Raw genomic sequence first — 19,509 nt, 5'->3', positions numbered from 1 at the left:
CAACTCTATTTTATCTAGTAGCGTTAGATAGACTTCAATATCAAACTAAGCCTTACTAAACAACTATATTTGTTGTATTTTTTGCATTTTATCCTACAAAGGTTCACAACACAAAAGAAAGAGAATTTATTTTTTCTATTCGAAGGAATGAAAAAAGTAATAAAAATTAGGGTTAATTGCATACATGTCCCTGCAAATATGGTGAATTGCAGATATATTCCTGCAAAGTTCAATTTTCATAAGTTATCCCTACAAAAATCCTAATGTATTCAGATATGTCCCTGCCGTTAAGTTCCGTTAAAAAAATTTAATTAACCATAATTAAAATACTTAACCATGTTTAATTAATAAGGAAAATTGACAATTTTATCCTTCTTCTTCTTCCTCTTCCTCTTCCTTTTCATCTTCTTCTTCTTCCTCTTCCTCTTCCTCTTCCTCTTCTTCTTCTCCTCCTCCTCCTCCTCCTCCTCCTTTTCTCCTCCTACTTCTTCCTTTTCATTTTCCTCCTCTTTCTTCGAATTGGCCGCACCTTCGCCCTTCACCTCGTCATTGCGGGCCTCAACCTTGTCCTCGTCGGCCGCAACTCCAACAAGCTCCGTGCCGTCGCCGCCGCCGCCGCTGCCGCTGCCGCTGCCGCTGTCCGCTCCTGCAGCCTGAAAAAAAAGAAAGAGGAAAATGGAGATTTGTGAGGGCATTTATGCAAATGTATACCAGCTGAAGTTTTGAAGAGACATATTTGTGAGGGAAAAAAAAGTCATTTCACGAATCTACTGTTAAAAACTAAACAGTTCTCTAACGGATGCTAACCAGAGGGACATATTTGAATACATTAGGGCTTTTGTAGGGATAATTTATGAAAGTTGAACTTTGCAGGAATATATTTGTAATTCATCATGTTTGCAGAGACCTGTATGCAATTAACTCTAAAAATTAAAGAATGGTTTATCCTATTCTTTCATCCCGTTTCGTTTTATTTTGTTTAGAAATAAACTTAGCTGGAAATGTGAATCAACTAGGATTCAAATTTGGGACCTCGGGTATCAACCATCAAGCCTTTTGCAACTTGTGCTAGGGACAATCAACTAGGATATTTAATTATTGCTGCTAGAAGAGAAAATAGTTTCTCACTCTCTTTGATCCGCTCAGAGTCCCGACTAGATAGATGAGATGCCCACTTAACATCCACTCAAGAGGATCTAAATCATCCACTTCGGAATGGTAACGAAGATCAAAATCCTTCCTTCAGACGAGGTTAGACTACAGAGTTTTTCAGGCAGAAAGATCAGACTCAGTTCGGTATTTAGTAATATACTTTTAAGGAAAAAATCTAGTTATCAAAATTAAAGCTCAGAGTCTATCTGCAAGAGCACCAGAATTTAAAAGATATTTTCTACAGTTATTTCTATTTTTTAAAAAATTTAACTGTTAAAAAATTTCGGTGGATAGAACAAGGTGCATGGCATAATTTATGCTATTTTGCCCATTCTGGTTTCTAGCTTCCCACGGTCACGCGTGACACCCGTCATCCCCACTCACCGAATCTCCAGGAGAAAGAAGGAAAAAAAAAAACAAAGGAAAAAAAAAAAAAATCTATATTCGCGCTCGCGTAGTCCCATTTTCTTTTAATCTTTTCTTTATTTGCCCGAAAAGGGTGAAAGATTTCGTGTTGATTTCTGGTTCCACATCCGTCAATAATGATGGCGACTGATGAGCAAACGCCAAGCTGCTGCTGCGACTGTCCCCCAACCCTAACACTCGGGAGTTCTCTTCTGGTTTTATTTTATAATAATAATAATAATAATAATAATAAGCATAAAATGAATGAGCTAGTCTTGCCCGTCTCGTTCCCATTTCTCTGTCTGATTATTAATTAGTTCAGCCATTGGTTTCTTGAAGTAGGGATTTCAGGAGATGAGCATTTCCCTCACTCTCTCTCATGGGGTTATTTAATCCTTTTCCTAGGTAGTGGGCAAAGGCACAAACCCTCTGTAGGGGAGAAGGCATAAGCCAGCCCAACCCCTCCATTGAAGAGAGCCTATTTTCGCCCATCCCTTCCTCACTTTCCTTTTTTTGACCCTTTTGGCGCACTATTCTCTCTCTGTTTCGTCAGCAGATTCTAGGGATTTCTTGATGGGCTAATGATTGCTTCCACTTGTTGTTTATTTCCTTTGACACCCCCCCCTTTCACCCTCTTCTTCTTCTTCTTCTTCTTCTTCTTCAGGTTCCTCTCGTGGGAACCCTATCTGTGATCATGGGCTGCGTCCACGGCAAGTGCTGCGGCGCGGACGACTACTGCTGCTGCTGCTGCTGCTGCTGGTGTTGCGGCGACTCTTCGGCTGCCGGAAGCGAGGGAGGCGGCGGCGGCGCAGCAGACGTCGCCCCTTGCGGCGTTGTTCTCCACAACGACGGCAGCCTTCTCGGCCAGCGCCGGCAGGTCCTCTTAGGCGCCCCGCTGGGCTCCGCCGCCGTCCCCTCCCACCACTTCCGCCTCGTCTACTCCTCCCTCAGCCAGCGCGGCCACTACCCCGAATCCCCCGACCGCGAGAACCAGGACTGCCTCTGCATCCGCACTCGCCTGCAGGACAACCCCAACCTCCACTTCTTCGGCGTCTTCGACGGCCACGGCCAGTTCGGCGCCCAGTGCGCCGCCTTCGTCCGCGACCGCCTCGTCGACATCCTGTCTGCCGACACCCGCCTGCTGGATTCCCCCGCGGAGGCCTACGCCTCGACCTTCCTCGCCACCAACACCGAGCTCCACGATAGCAGCATCGACGACACGATGAGCGGCACCACAGCCATCACCGTGCTCGTCAGCGGCGACACGCTCTATGTGGCCAATGTGGGTGACTCCCGGGCTGTTGCAGGCGTCTGGAATGGCTCCGCCGTGGTGGCCGAGGATCTGTCTTGCGACCAGACGCCGTTCAGGAAGGACGAGTATGAGAGGGTGAAGCAGTGTGGGGCTCGGGTTTTGAGTGTGGACCAGGTGGAGGGGGTTAAGGACCCTAACATACAACACTGGGGGAATGAGGAGAACGATGACGGGGACCCACCGAGGCTGTGGGTCCCGAATGGGATGTACCCGGGGACTGCGTTCACGAGGAGCGTGGGAGACTCAACGGCCGAGAGTATCGGCGTTATTGCAGAGCCTGAGGTGAAGGTGCTGAAGATTGCGTCGCACCATCTCTTCTTTGTCATTGCAAGTGATGGGGTTTTCGAATTCCTTTCTAGTCAAGCTGTGGTTGACATGGTATGTTTTGCAATTTTCACTTTGCATAAGCTTACAAGTTTTTTTCCTTTGGAACTTGAATTTGAACTTACACAGGTTGTCGTTTTTCTATATTTATCTTTCCTGTTAGAGAAAATTTTGGGTGTCAATTACATTAACTCCATTTTCTTTACTTAATCATTAATTTGACTATAAAATATTTTCCAGATAAGATGGTTAGTGAATTTGCAATGAGTTGAAAAAGTAGAGCTAACAATGTGACTAACTCAGTTAACACCTTCTATATTAGTGGCAAGAGTGGTTTAGAGATGATGTAGATATTCATTTAGAACTTCCTTTCTTCTGTCAATTAGGGGTTCGATCGTTTTTTTTTTTTTTTTTTTTTTTTTTACTCATTGTTGCTGTCCACATCATAGTTGAATATATATGGTAATCAGATCATTTATTAAAATTAAGCTAGGCTAAGTTTTGTCTGACACAGGTTCTTAAGTTGGCTCTGAAACTGCCCATCTTAAAGCCCTTTTTTTGGTAACTAAACTCAATACGTTAATAAAGAAATCACCAATTTACCATCAATTGATCAAGACTCACCTGGTTCATATATGTTCTCGATTTGGATCAGACCCATAGTTAGGAAGCCAAAGTTTGTTCAGTTCAAGGAGAGACAATACAAAATTTGACTTACTTTTATCTTGTTGGAAATTTATTTTTGCCACCAATTTTTTCAGTTGTCAGTATACATGGCTAATGCCCAACTTTATAATTTCCTTGGAACATTTTTTGGGTCAAGATATATATGATATCGAACCTTTGAAAACAAGTCTTTAACTCTAAAAATCTTTTCAGGAGTAAAAGTAATCCCCTTATAAAGAGAATGGCCTAAAAAAGTCAGAGGGATTTTTTTTTTCTTCTTTGCACATTCCAAATTCCAATGAGATGAGAAATCCTTTCTTCCTGTTATGCTGTATATCAACTGGTCCTTTCTCATCAGGTCTCTGTGAAGTTTTCCTCTATGCTGTTTTCTTTGCAGTCCATTTTTCAACCCTGCTGATCTTTTCTTGCTGCCTCCTCTTATCTTATCATTTTTTCATCTTATCTATTATTGCTGTGACACTCTACTTTCTAGGGGGTTTATGCATTCTAGAACTAATCTAGCCCTAGGCTCGCTCAACCCTCTTAACCTCTCGGGCTTAACCACTGCCTAAAATGGTATTGCCGGGTTTAAGAAACTTACCCTACTATATCTTATATATAGAACTAAGCCCCCCACCCTCCCTTAAGCCTTGATGTTCTTGTCAGGCTTGAGCATACTTACAAGTACTAGACGATGAAAGACTCATGATGCTAGCCTTAATCGACATTGTGGGGAGCCGCACTCTACTTATAACGGTCGTCAGTTGGAGAGCTGCACTTTGCCTGCTGTATGAGCCTAGCTTAGCTGATACTTATCTCACGCTTTCGGCTGGTGATTGGCTCTGATGCCAACTGTGACACCCTGCTTCCCACGGAGGTTACCCATTCTAAAACTATTCTAACCCTAGACTCGCTCAACCCTCTTAATCTCTTGGGATTACCCATCGCCCAAAATGCTATAGTCAGGTTTTGGAGGTTTAGTCGTACTATACCTCATAAACAAGACAATTTCAAATCCTCGGGGTGTCACAATTGCAAAGCCTTCCACACTCTCCAAGGACTTGTTAACTCTTATTAGTTTTATAGTTGCTACTTTTGATACTTGGATGCTTCATTTTCACTGTGTCTGTATGCATTGAATAGCGATATGTTCCCAGTACATGTCAGATGCTTGTAGGAGTATTTGATATCTCAAGAATTTAGGAAAATGCCTAGATAAGGGAGGCAGGCAGGAAGGGCATGGAGTGCTCCTTTTGGTACTAACGCAGATTGGACTCATTCTTAATTGACTTAAATTTTTTTAAAAATGTAATGATTAGTTACCTTACTTACGCATTGAGATGACACTTGCATCATTAGTTCATGATTGAAACTCAAAATTATTGTTTGGTTAGCTTAGTCATCATTCTTCATTAACAAAATCAAATACTTTATCTTTGCACAAGCTTGTGCATTTATTGCTCTATGTTATCTAATTGTCCAAACTATTTTGATATACTCCATTATGAATGTATATGAATTTAAGATTATCGCACTCCGATATCCCCCGTACACTACATACTAAGATTTTTAGAAATTACCATATCGCCTCATCCGTATTATGTCGAAACCCTTTCATGTATTTGCATTTGTGTAACATGGTTTGCTGCTATTTTTGTACTTAAAAAGTGGACTTATCACTGACACTAAGGGACTAGTAGTCATGTTTCAGTAGTAGAAATAAGAACACTTTTGAGGCCACTACAAAAGGCAACAATTAAATCACTCCTAGACTTCTTTTGTAACTATTTTATCCATAAATTGTGTTTGTTTGAATCTTGCGTCTTTACCCTTATATGGCTAACCTATTACTAGCTAGTCATCTTCGTCCAATAACCTAGATTAAAGGCTAAATTCAAGTGGTTTTGGTTACAACTGCGTGGAACCTGTTGATTGCCGGAAAACACTATAAACTTCTTGGTTTATTAAAAAGTTAGCAGTCTAATCTTGCAATTTTGGTATCTTCCTTAATCTTAGGAATGTCAAATGTTTACTAAGCCTGGTTCATGATTTGTACAACAAAAACTTCTTCAGTGAAATATAATTAGTTTTGGAACATTGAGAAATTTGTTCTCAAAAATTGCAATGAAATTACATATAGTCTATGTTGCACAGATACAGATACGGATACGACACGATACGGCAATTCCTAAAACTTCTAGGATACGATACATGGGGTATACTTGAATAAAATATTATTTTAAATATATTTAAATATATGTTTATTATATGTAATGGTATATTGAGAACAATCATGATATCTGAAATTCTGGATTATGTGAAGGAATATATTCTGATATACATCAACTTGTGTAATTGTTCTACATCTGTTCATAAAAAAAGATAATCAATGAAATAATATTCAAAAGGTATCAACCAACTATCATCCAACTTGATCAAATGATACCAATAGATATTTAGTCACACAAACTAAATAATTAGCCATTCAACATATATGTCTGTTTTATTATGTTCTATTATATACAACAGTAATAAAAGAAAATATGCTAACAATTTAATAGAAGAAAAAAAAATCATTCTATATGGCCTTTGTTGATTAGTGCTAGATTGACAAATTACATTAAAAAAAGTGAAAGAGAAGTGGTAAAAGACTGAATCATAACTTAATACTGTGTGAAAATAGACGAGAGAGAGCCTTCAACCATTCAAGAGCAAAAAGATAGAAGAAATGACAAACAAAGATTGACATTTTTCTCTCTCTTTTTCTTATTTCCGATGGGTTTGGATGTGGGCTTTTCAAAAAATTTGCGCCTGATCATTTTAGACCAAAAAAGAATCTGGCAATATCCCCTTGTATCCCCCTGTATCCCTCCCGTATCCGAGGTGCATCCGATATTTTTTTTATTTTTTAAATATGCCGGATACTTCATTGCCGTATTGGACACGTATCGGGCACGTATCGGTATCCAATACGTGTCCGATACGGGTACGGCATGAAATTTGAAATATCTGTGCTTCATAGCATGTAGTAGTATTGCAAATGAGTAGGAAAATGTTATGAAGACAAAATTATGGAGGGCTAAAAATGGAGCTGGCGTTGAAATTGGTCCCATGTTTTCCTCTTTAGCCAAGGCTGCAAGCGTCTGGTGTTTGTAAAACTTGCCCCTACTTTACTGTATGTTATAACTACTAATCTGTAGCTTGTCATATTGCAAATATATATTTGAGCAATACACTTAATGGATTGGAAGTTTCGGTATGAACTAAAGGAAGCAATCAATGTCTTCCTTGTTTTCTCTGCCTTATTGTTGGGCATTTGTTACTTGCAATGTACTTCTTTGTGTACATTGTAATCTAATAGTATTTGATAAACTTGTTGCCACCATAACGTGCCTTAAAAAAAAATTATTTGCAAGTATATTTTCTACAACAAACCCAGTGCTGTTAGGGTCTTTATTATGATTGAAAGAGACACCTTGACTTTGTTAATAGTGTTTATGCCTTCTTCTTCCTAATTTTATTGGTCTTGCATATCCTGACATTGGACATTAGAAAAGTTAATCCTTTGATCCTCGTTTGTTCTGCTCGTTCTCCTCTCCAGGTGACATTGTGTTTTCTTCTCTGCTTTCATGTACCATTCATTTCCACTGGCCGGTGGCTTTATGTTTCTTCTTCGCTATCATGTGCCTTTCGTTTCTACCGGCCGATTGTTGGTCCAACCCATAGTTTTACCATTATATCAACCAAGGATTTAAATGCCCATCAGTACGGGCCGTATCTACTGTGTCGTATCGTGCCAACAAGATATCGGCACGATACAGCCCCCGTGCTAATGGCAGAGCTCAAAACTCTCTATTCTTCAAATTAGTAAGTAATTTTCTCAATAAAGTTCAAAATATTTGATAAAGATACATAATAAATCGTTAGAATATTTTGTTGCTAAAGCAAATAAATATCTCATGCTATTATGTGTCGGCACATATATATTTTTTGTGACCGGTACGCGTCGGCACAGCCCGGCACGCAAGTTTCCGGCACAATCCTGTGCCACGGTACTTAAATCCATGGTATCAACCTAACCTAAGTATTTTTTATCTTTCATTTTCTTTGAGTCACAATCTCTTGTTTTACTGTAGCTTTTGTCCAGCTTTCTAGTTCTACTCCAAAATGTTGGTTCCTGGTTCTTTAGTTCTTATCGCTACCTGCTATCGAAATGGTATGTCTTGTTCGTATCTATCAAAGTTGACGTCCGATGGAGTGGAAGCAGGGTTTTGACTTGCGGATTTGGTTGATGGTCTGGAGCTCTTAGGGCTGGTTGCTGGAGGTGCAGGAAGCAGAGACTGCTGTTGTCTACTCTTTCTTCATGTTTGTTTTTCTTTTGCTAAACTCGACTGATCTGCACTTCTTGTCTTGAGTTTGGTACATTGTTGTTTGTATGCTTAGGTTGGCGACTGCCTACAATCATCCCCATTTGTTGTTTGATTTTCACTTGTAGGTTAGGAAAGCACATTAATAATATTTTCCTTTGTTCTGTGTAGGTTTTGGGGCCTGTTATTTTCATCTTCCCTGAATATTTTCATCTACTTGTCCTGATTTAGGGAATCTTCTTTCTTACCTCCCTCTATTTATGTATCACCCTCACACTAAATTGAATTGATGCCTAATGGAAATCTCTTTAAAAAATAAAAATGAAAAGAAAAGAAAAATTCTTGAGAAAGTTTTTAAGGGAACATATATAGCTGAATGGATTTTGACATACAACAGCTGGCAATATGTACCATATTGAATTACTTTGCAGTTTTGCTTAATATTAGTTGGAAGAGCTATTTTAGGGCTACTTTCTGCATCACCAAGCCACTTCAATTTCTGAGATGACATAAGTATTTAACTATCTTCATGGTTTTTCATGGTGCTATACAAATATGTCTGACACATATTGAAGTTCACGAGTTGAGATTTTAAGTCCAATTCTGAACTAGTAGTTGCTATTTATAGTCCCAAATTTCAAAAATTGAAATGATATTCCTTGAGAAACTTGAGAATTATTTATGAGGTTGTCCATATCCAGCTGGACTTCTCCATCCTTGGTATCTTCAATGTTCCAATAAGCGGTTCATGCAGTCGCTTGTGCGGTTCAGACTATAAACGGCACCACATATGTAATATGTGGTGAGGTATGCGGTCGGACTACACATGTTGCCCATATGGGGTAAAGTTTTTCTTTTCTTACTCATTTATTTTTATTTTAAAAGTAGGATTGAAATACAATGTTGAATGGGATTATTTGATTAATAATAATACATATACATATGACTACTTTCATTCAATTTTAATTAATAATAATGCATAAAAATATAATTATCTTTATATAAATATAATCTAACTATCTCTCTTCTCATTTTAGTCGTATTATTCCTAATCTCTCTAATATTTATTTATAATTATTGGTAAATAATTTTGTAGTTGTTAGATGTTATTATACTAGAAATTTTTTTTTTTTCAAGTTTTGGACTCTCAAATGATGTGAATGCTAGTTTATTGAAAAAATTATTATTTTTCATAAAAGTTTGGCATACCGCTTTTGATTGATTTTTGTTTGACATCTTTTATGATTTTGCATCAAAATTGTATTTATTTCTCTATTTAATAGTTAAAAGTAGATTACTAATTGTTAGTTTTGTGAATACGTGTGCATATGAGGTCATTTATTTGAAATTAATTATTTTAATTTGTGAATTCTGAATTTTACCTTAGTTATTTAGCCTTGTTTGGAAGCATTTATATTTATTTTTAATACCTATAAATGTTTTATTAATATTTACATGGACCGCAATGCATCCATGTATGTGTCCGCATACCGCATATGCGTTTTGCGGTAGGTAATCGCATGGATACCGCGTACCGCCTTTTGGAACATTATGTTGGATGCTTTTGTATGCAGAATGGCATCTTAAAAATCTTAAATAGGCGCAAAAATGTTGCTACTTGGTTTTATTTTTTTGTTGCCATTTTCTTTTTTTTTTTCTTTTTTTTTTTTGTCGCTGAACAGAATCCCTAGGTATATTGATTGCAAACGATCTGCCATTTGTTGGCCCATTTAATCGCATAGAATTTGGATTTCAAAAAGAAAAAGAAATAGAAGCAGCACCAAATGAGGCCTTGATCCATGGGAATACATGTCCCAAGGAACCTACCAAATCCTAAATAGATACATTCCAGTCCATGCTAGATGACTCCAGAGTTGATAGAGGCGCACCAAAGAAGAACTGGAGCAAGAATGTGTCCACCCCATCACTGACACGTGTGGACTTAGCAATTATTTGAAGTGCCTGTGCTTTCATAGATTCTACTTGTGTAAAGGGATCGTAGTACTAGTACTTGTTTATAGTTTACGATTAGGGTTAGTTAGGCTATATTGTTGACAACATGAGCTGCATGTGTTGAGATGGATGGTTGCACATTTTGAGATGGATGTTGTTCAAACTGTTATTGAGTGGTGTTGAGTTTCTTTCATGACTAGATACACTTTTTTTTTGACTCTTTTAAAGTACTGGGCTCGGCACCCTCACTTCTTGGAGATCTTCACAATCTTTTCCGAATAGCTGTAGGTCAACTAATCGTGGCACAAAATACAGTAACTATAATTCAGCAGTGTGACCTGCAGCTATTTATGGCTTCAATCCATAAGTACAGGAAGTTTATTGTCCGTTTAATTTCGATTTTGATATTCAAAATTCAACATTCTGTATATGTCAGGTTTGAAGTAATGATTTATTTTTCTAAGTCTTGCTTTTCCTAAAGGATTTTTCCCTTTACTTCAGGTGTCTAAATTTGAAGATCCTCGGGACGCATGCTCAGCAGTTGTTTCGGAGTCTTATAAGAATTGGTTAGAGCACGAAAGTCGGACGGATGATATAACAATCATTGTTGTGCACATCAAAGACTTAAGTCATGTAGATTCAACCTTGCGTCATGTGAATATAAAACTTTTGTTATTCTTAGATCTCTTAGTGATTTACCTCTCTTCTTATAAATTCTTAACTAGTCAGGACCCATCGGAAGTAATGGTATTCTTCAAACAAGCAGCAAAGCTTCCCAAGTTGTTGAGAGGGTAAAGGATGAGAAAATTGTGTTGCGAATGTCAGAAGCATTTCATCATCCTGGCTCGCCAAAAGAGCCAAGCTCAGCATGTGTTGCTCCTTCTCTAACACACCCTTTATCTGTTGAAACGGTAAATGCTTGTATTACTGTATCCCTTCACATTCAAGTTCGTCTTATCAAGTTCAGTATCTCTAATTGTTTACTATTTATGGCAGTGAGTAGTCCAGAGCAATAGAGCAAATGCCATGCCTCACATCATTCAACTTCTTCATGTAATCTGCATCTACATTTGCTCGATGCAACTTCTTTTTCCAGACACAAGCAAAGGAAAAAAAGAACACTATTTTCATTTGTTAGATAATTGAAATGTGTTCTAATTGCTTTCTCTTTTGTCTGTTCTTTTCCTTTCATGCAGCATGTTATCATTACTTTTGAGCATCCATGGCAAAGGTCTTTCAGAATGAGTGGGAGGATTAAATATCGAGCTCATCATTCTCCAGTACCAGAAATTCTCAATTTCCAAGCTTCTGCTGCTAACAGCTTGTCCTTTCATACAGATGAGTTCTCATAATTCTGTCTAATTGGAACACATACGTAAATGTTTTGATGGATTTCAGTTGCCAGTGGAGCTAGCTTATCCTGTAGGGGAAAATAAATTTCAATTCCCTGTAATAGACCATAAAGATGTGTAACATGAGCCAAGAATAATTCAACCTGTAGCTCACTACTTGTTGGCGGGGACAGAAAATGTATAAATGATGTGCCGTGTGGCGACAATTGGCGGCTGGAATTGACACTACCAAGGACGGAAATTTTAGGAGAGAGCATGGAGTTATTTGTCTTTCTTCTTTTCTGTTTAGTGTTTGAGAAAATTGCTAATCAGCTATTCTACAATTTGAGTGGCATTACTTTCTTTGAAGGACGGAAATTTTAGGAGAAAGCGTGAAATTATTTCTTTCTTCTTCTTTCTTTTCAGTGTTTGATAAAATTGCTAATCAACTATTCTATATTACGAGTGACAACACTCTTTTTGGAATAGGCACTACAAGGATGGAAACTTTAGGGGAAAGTGTGAAGTTATTTGTCTTTCTTTTTCTTTTCTTTTTAGTGTTGGATGAAATTGCTAATCAACTATCCATACTTATGCCTCCTTGACAAAATACTCTCTCTCTCTCCTTCCTATATGTCTCTCTGCCGTCTCTCTATTTCTCTCTCTTTCCTCCTATACAGGACTCTCCCTCCCTAGCTCTATACTTACTCTCTCTCTCTCTCTCTCTCTCTCTCTCTCTCTCTCTCTCATTATGCACCTCTCTGACACCAACTCGTCTCTCTCTTCTTTATTTGTCCTTCTCCCTCTCTACTCTCTCGTTCCCACGCTCTCTTGGCCCCTCCCCCTTCTCTCTTCACGACGGTTAATCTAATGACCATAGTCGGATTGAACATCATGGTGAACTCATTGCGCCCTCTGCTTTCGAAGGCAACCTATATTACAGGTGTGATTCTCGCTCCTCTCTGTGTCCTAGCCCCTACTACCTACAAAGATAATCTATAATAGAGGTGTGATTGTCCTGACCTTTTCCCATGTCTCCCTTCTCCAACGCCCCTCTCCCAATTTCCATACTACCCGATTCGACCGACGGATGGATGGATCCACTAGTTGCAACACCCTAAAACTACCCTATTTTCGGTGGATATTCACAGACTTTTTTAGATCTCTTAAGATATTTTACAGACTTTTTAAAGGTTTTTGTGATTATTATAATGAAATGAATCACCTGATTTTGTTGAGATTTTTTTTAGATTTTATTGAATGATTTATTGAATGATTATTATATTTGTATGGATGCTGCAAAGTATTTGCACTATACTATCAAAGATCTTGAATGATTTTCCCATATGGGCCACTTGCTAGTGATGAGATTGCCTATAATCATTAAGCATTACTTATAGTCCACTTATTTTCCTCTTTCTTTTTTCTTCTTCTCCTCTTTGCTTTGTGATGATCATTTCCATAAAGGCAGCTTCAGGGGTTATAAATACTGCTCACTGTTTGATATAGCACAGTAGTGTCATCTCTCTTAACCTAAAAGGTATATTCTTCATTTCAATAATTACTCATCTCACTGATGTATTAACTTCCTCTACACCTTTCTAATGGTTGTGTCTTTTATGGGTCCCTACATTTTTCATTATTTTTATTGCCTACTCACAAAGGTATATTCCTTATTTAAAATATTACTCATCTCACTCGTACATTTATTTTCTCTCTAGGATTCTACGATTCTACTATTTCGTAAGGCCCTAAATATTGCTCTATTTTTATTGCCTGCTTAGAGATAATCTATGTTTCTACTTTTTCTTATACTATTCCATTATGTATAGGTATATTAAATGTCCGAAAATTAATGTTTTGTCCTTCTGCCTTAAGTGCCTGTAAGGTTTCGCTTTCCCACTGCTAGCTTTTCCTCCAAGTCTTTATAGCAAGGTTTGCTATTGTGTTATGCCTCCTCTCTTTTTTTTTTGGATGTTTTTTTTGGTGTCCTCCCTTTCACACTATAATTATTAGCTTCTGGTTTTTAAGTTCCTACAATTTTCAAGAAGTTATGCTCCCTTCTTTAGTTTTATGCAATAGCTTCTTAACACCTATGCACTATTTACTTTTTGTGCCCTCCCTCCCTAATTTTTTGCATGGAATTTGTATATTTGTTGACTTTGTATGTGTCGCGAGCCAATTTCTTTGACCGCTGGCTCGGTCAAAACCCTTTTTCGGGAAGTGTGCGAGGAGGCAGAATGGCTACGAATGATGACCCTCGAAACTTGCGCCCACTATTAGATCAAGCGATTCGACTGATGAGGGATCAGATCAGCCGAGTTAAGTTTCGCGCAGTAAGTTCGGTTCGACTGGATCAGCCGAGTCAAGGGAACAACACTGTACTTTCCGTTCGGCTGAAGAGCCGAAAAGCTTTTATATTACTCAAAATTTGAGAAATGTTTATAGAAAAGAACGCGCGCCACTATAGTGTATGATCCCAGAGAAAAATCTAAACTACGGACTACTCTTAGGAAATGCAGTAAATGCAGGAAAAGTAAAAAAGATTACAGGTAGACTACTCCTAGAAAGTAAGAAAAGATGCAGGGGAGAATAGAAATTGGTCTTCTCGTTCATAGGAAAAAAAACCCCTTTGTCAGATGTCTCATATCTATTTATAATATGTCTATTATTATTCAGTTATTCCCATGATCGACCACATCCCTGATTTCGTGGGCCATGACTAGCCGATCTTAACCGCATAACCCTTTAACTACTTTACGATTTGCTGTGAATCCTTCTTTGTTCCTGGCGCACCATATGTTACTCGTCCTTGGCTTCAAAGGCCATGCTTGCGGTGTATCCCGGTTTACCATGTGGCGTGATTTGTTTTTCACCAACAATTACCCCCTCGATAGCTTCCGAATGATCAGTTCGGTGGCTGGCATAATCTCCTCCAAGGGCTCGGATTCCAAGGTCAACATTTTAAATCGCCTTATACCGTTTACTTCTCCCAGCCGTCCTTTCACTTTTGACGGTCACGATTTGCCACGTTCTTTTTGTCCCTTTTGAGACATTAATTAGGTCATTTATGGCCACCACCTTTTCACCATTAAGACTATTTTTTAAAATTTCATCCGGCAGCTCCTTTGCTACTTTTGCACTTCGTTTTCCTCTCCTCTTTCTCTTGCTTTTTCATCTGAGATTTCTTCTTTCACACCTCTTCATCTTTACAACTGTCCCTCAATCTGAGATTCCTCTTCCTCACGCCTCTTTTTTTTTTTATGGTGCCGATTCCTCCTCTTTTTTCATCTCCTTTTCTTGAATATAGCCTCTTCAAGCCATATGTCGAATCGGATCCTTCTCGACTTGTGCTCAGCTTTTTTTTGTAGAGACCCCTGCTCTTGAGAATTTTCCTTTCTCGACCAATGCTCTTCCCTTAATGGCTGATGCCATTCATCTGCATTCTTGGTATGCCTCGAAGTCATCAGGAAAAAGTCTTCGAACTTGGCCTAGCGTTTTAGACGCTTACTTGGCGTGGCTAGAGTGAGTCGAAGAATCTTATTCTGATCTCTGGCATAATGTTGGAATTTACGAAGCCATCCAACTTTCGAGAACTTCTCTCCAGGCCGACAACCTTCTTCTAGCTGCGACTTTGTGCTTCTGGTCCTCTGTTTCCAACACTTTTCCTTTCAGATCAGCACCCTTCAACACCGACTCTTTTGGATGTGGCAGCAATAATTGGTATTCGTCCTCACGGCGTTACCCTTTCGATGGGCTACAACCCTTATGGAGTGGATGATTTTAAGGCCTATATATTTTGACCCAAAGGCGGACCTTGCCTATACCAAATTTATTCGCCGGTTCGTAGGTCATTCCCCTAGTCCAGTTACTAAGAAGGAGCACACTACTTTTCTTCTTCATTGGCTTTGCCATAACTTTTTCTGCCCGCTCATAGAAAATTAATCAAGATTTTGTCCTGATCGCCGTTGCTTTGGCCAACGATGAGAAATTAGCATTAGGCACATATTTTCTTACTTTTGTACATTGAAAATTTTTTGAATCCATCAAACCACTATAGTCGGGGAATGGCTTAGTAATTAGTTCCGATTGCGGTGTTTTGTGGTTTTTACAAATGTGTTTGCAAATTTACTTTCCTTTTTTATACCAATCCCCTTTAGATTTGGACTCGGCTCCTCACTTTGACACCTATGGTTTAGCCCTCAACTGTCCATAGCCTATGTCTTCGGGCCAACCGGTTGACTTCACCGCATATTTTAAAGTTTTCTATGAACTGAGCCAACGTCGTTTCATCACGTGGGCCTCTTTTGGAGAATGTGTTACTGGTCCATCCTGGCTTCTCACTCGGTATGAAGCCATCAAGGGCCAACTGGCCATTTGTCTCACCAGTGAGTACTCCGATGTCTAGTATTCCTTACTGGCTTCTCGAGACTTGCACATTGGATTGAAAACCTGTTCCAAGTTGACGCCCAGCATTGAAGTGTATTCTCCTCAGTATGTGGCGCGTCAATTCGGGTTCGTTCAGGCAATTCCAGTCCTGGCTAAATTTTTCACGGCTAATACCACCAACAACCGTCCTCTTACGAAAAGTGCAGTCAAGGCTGATCGGCTCTCAGCCATAGGGAATCATCTCCAACGTTTCTTCAAGCTCATAAGCTTTAGGCCGAATCACTTATGGGCAATGGACTTTCACTTCACAAAAGCTTGGGATGTTTTTTATGAACAAGTCTTTTTCCAAATGACGTCTCTTGTTCTTCGCAAAATTCGTCATGCAGAAGGTACATTATTTTATAATCGATTTGTATCTCTTTCTCTTCTTTGCCCTTAATCTAATTTAATTATTTTTTCAGTAACTTTTATAGGAACAGAAATCTCTCCTAATTCCCAAAGACAGGAAGATTCTGAGGAACACTCAGACTATGATCCAGCAGATTTTCTCCACACTTCCAAGGTAAATTTTATTTTTCAATATATTTTCTTTTGAATACGTACTTGGCTGAACTCACTAATACATGCTTTTCCAGCCGACAACTGTCCCTAACCCATCGTCCCAACGTACAGAGAAGCGGCCGATAGCTACACTCTCTAAGTCGATAGCCGCAACTGAAACAGCGTAAGACTTTCGCAATAAAAATTCATTCCTAACCTTTCTCTGCTCCAACTGAGGATCTACCTTCCATAAAAGTTCCCTCGGCTGTAACTTCAGCAGAGGAATAAGCTTTTGTTCAGCCCTTAATCAGACATCGACCAAGGTAAATTCTCAGACTATCTTAATTGATTCTTCTTCTTCTTCTTATTCCTCAATTGGATCATCCACATTATCGCCTTCAATCAAACAGCCGAAAGAAGCTTCTATAGGAAAAATCTCGCATTCTTGGTTTGCTTCGGCACTGGGGAAAGCAATTTCTGCTGCTAGAAGGCAAGCCCATCGGGTGGCTCATCTTGACAAGAAGTAGGAGGAAGAGAGAACGAGCAAAAAATAAGAAGAAAATTGAAAAAAGAGAAGAAAAGCGAAGAAGAAGAAAAAAAAAAATCAACAAAGAAAAGAGGAAGAAAGAAATAAAAAAGAAAAATTTCAGAAAAGAAAAGAAAAAAAGAGCGAAGAGCAAGAGAAAAAGAGCAAAAAAGAAAAGAAGAAGAATGCAAAAGGAAAGAAGAAAAAGAATAGAGAAAAGAGCAAGAAAGAAAAGACGAGGAAAATAGGAAGAAAAGAGAGGAGATTAGTATAACTGAAGAAATGGGTGTAGACTTTCCTGTCGAACTTCTAGCCGAAGCTTCTACTTTGGCTCCTATGCTAGCATCCGAATCGACAAATCTATTGGCCATTTCTCTTCAAAATTTCGCCGCTTCAAGCCCAACATCTTATAAGGAGAAAGTTCTTCCCACCACTACTTCAGTTGAGACCCAACAGAAATTTGAGGAATGTTTAAGATTGTATAGTAGCGGTCTTCCGACTCTGGCCCGAAACTTGGAGCAATTTGATCGGTTCGGGGCACTCCTCTTAGATCTCCTAGACCAACCTTATCTCTCTTCTACAAGTAAATGTTTTGCAGAGACTTTATCTTCTTGACTCTCTTCTTTCTTGACTTGGCAACAGACACTTTCTACCAAGTATTTGGCTTTAGATTATTATTTTTCACGGGTTGGTCATTTCAAAGATGAAAGTTTCTAAAGTAGCAGCTCCAATCACTGATCTGAACAAGTAAGATATTTCTCTAAAAGACCAAGAATTGACTCTTCGACAATGCATTATCAATCTTAAAGAAGAACTTGCTGCAGTCGAAACAGCCCTAGCCCAGACATTCGAGTAGCGTGCCATTGTGCAGGCTCAACTACAGGCCAAAAAAGACGAAGTGGTGGTGTTACACAACCAACTCTCCCAATTATGCAAACTCCACCCTATGATGAAGCGAAGAAAGCGAGCAGCCGATCTTGCTCAATTTAATCTGAAAACCGAATGGAGTCAACTTAAAGGCTTATTATCTTAATTTTCCTTGGTTTTTCATTCTCAAATCGGCTGTAATATATTTTAACATTTCTGTATATTTATCTTTGACTTTTCATTCAATTTTTCACATAGATGGATAGTACTTTCTTAAATATTTTTCATTGATTGGCTTGTCATTTTCTGACCCGTCTAATGTTTTTAGGAAATATACGTTGCCTCATGCAACATTATGTATCCGGAATGGTCCTTCCTAATTTTGGGACCATTTTTCATATACTCGGTCCTTTTGACCGATTGAGAGTATTAATCTTAAGACCAAATCTCCAATAGAAAAAAAATTATCCTTAATTCTTCTATTGTACGCATTGCTTACTTGGCTTTGATAAGCTTATAAATGGTCAAGCGCTAGCAGCTGAATTTCATCTATTTCATCTAACTTCTCACTAATTAACGTCTCATATTCTTTTGCCGTCAGCTCTTTTTGTCCTTCTACTCTTAAAAAAGGAACTATAATTTCGGCATGTACTATAGCTTTATGACTATAGACCAGTCGAAATGGTGTAAGCTCTATCACTGTTTTGACAGTAGTTCGGTATACCCATAATACTTCTAAGAACTTTTCGCTCCACTTTCTTGGATGTTTCCCACTGTGCCATTTTATAAGGTTTATAATAACTTTGTTTACTGTCTCGGCCTGTCCATTGGTCTGAGCATAATAAGGTGACGAATGAAGCAACTTAATTTTTCTCGACTCTATGAACCGCAAAAACTGTTCTCCTGTGAACATCGTTCCTTGGTAGGTTCTAATTATTTCGGAAATTCCGAGTCGATGACTAATAGAGTTTTCTACAAAATCTATTATGTCTTTCTGAGTGATCAATCTTATGGGTTTCGCCTCTATCCACTTGGTAAAGTAATCTACAGCCTTTATCAGGAATTTATATCTAGCTGAAGAGTTCGGTTGAATTTCTCCAATTAAATCCATAGCTCACCCTCGAAAAGGCCAAGGTATGATAATTGCATGCATTTCTGAAGCTGGAACTCTCTGTATGGAGTTGTGGAATTGGCACACCTTGCACCCTTTAGCATATTTTATGCAATCTACATGCATAGTTGGCCAATAATAACCTAAGTACCGAATAGTCCACCTTAGTTTTTTTCCTGTTAAGTGTGCTCCATATAAGCCTTCACGGACTTCGCCCATAACTAGTAAGGCTTCCTCAGACCCTAGGCATCTCAGCAACACCTCCTCGGCTATTTTCTTATAAAGTTGCATATTCAATAGATAATAGCTGAGTGCCCTTTTTCATAAATGATAATTGACCTGTTTATTCGGATTACTAAAGAACTCTATTAAAGGCTTTCTCCAATCCTCTTGTACCTCTATTGGAGCGATCATCATCGGCTCTTGCATGTAAACCGATGGTAATAATCTCCTTTCTATTTTGACTTGATTTCTTTTCGGCTCCCTGTATCTTGAAGTCGATTAAGCTAAGTTATTAGCTTGCTCATTTATTTCCCTTGATAAATGCACGAATTCTACTTCTTCGA

General features: G+C 38.7%; 1 protein-coding gene across 3 annotated transcripts; it reads left to right on the top strand.

Annotated features, from left to right (window-relative positions):
* On the top strand, positions 1,600-11,924 carry LOC109708614 (probable protein phosphatase 2C 35). Of its 3 annotated transcripts, none has more exons than XM_020230421.1 (5): positions 1,600-3,247; positions 10,681-10,833; positions 10,909-11,090; positions 11,176-11,232; positions 11,376-11,924. In XM_020230421.1, the coding sequence occupies exons 1-3, from the start codon at positions 2,252-2,254 to the stop codon at positions 10,972-10,974; spliced, it is 1,215 nt and encodes a 404-aa protein (XP_020086010.1). In that variant the 5' UTR covers positions 1,600-2,251; the 3' UTR covers positions 10,975-11,090; positions 11,176-11,232; positions 11,376-11,924. The 3 variants fall into 3 exon arrangements, with proteins under 3 accessions (XP_020086010.1, XP_020086011.1, XP_020086009.1); XM_020230422.1 differs by having other exon boundaries at positions 1,613-3,247; positions 10,681-10,812; XM_020230420.1 differs by having other exon boundaries at positions 1,629-3,247; positions 10,681-10,812; positions 10,905-11,090.

This window comes from Ananas comosus, linkage group 4 (assembly GCF_001540865.1).
Source record: "Ananas comosus cultivar F153 linkage group 4, ASM154086v1, whole genome shotgun sequence".
Taxonomy (NCBI): Eukaryota; Viridiplantae; Streptophyta; class Magnoliopsida; order Poales; family Bromeliaceae; genus Ananas; species Ananas comosus.
This window is presented reverse-complemented; position numbering and strand designations above follow the sequence as displayed.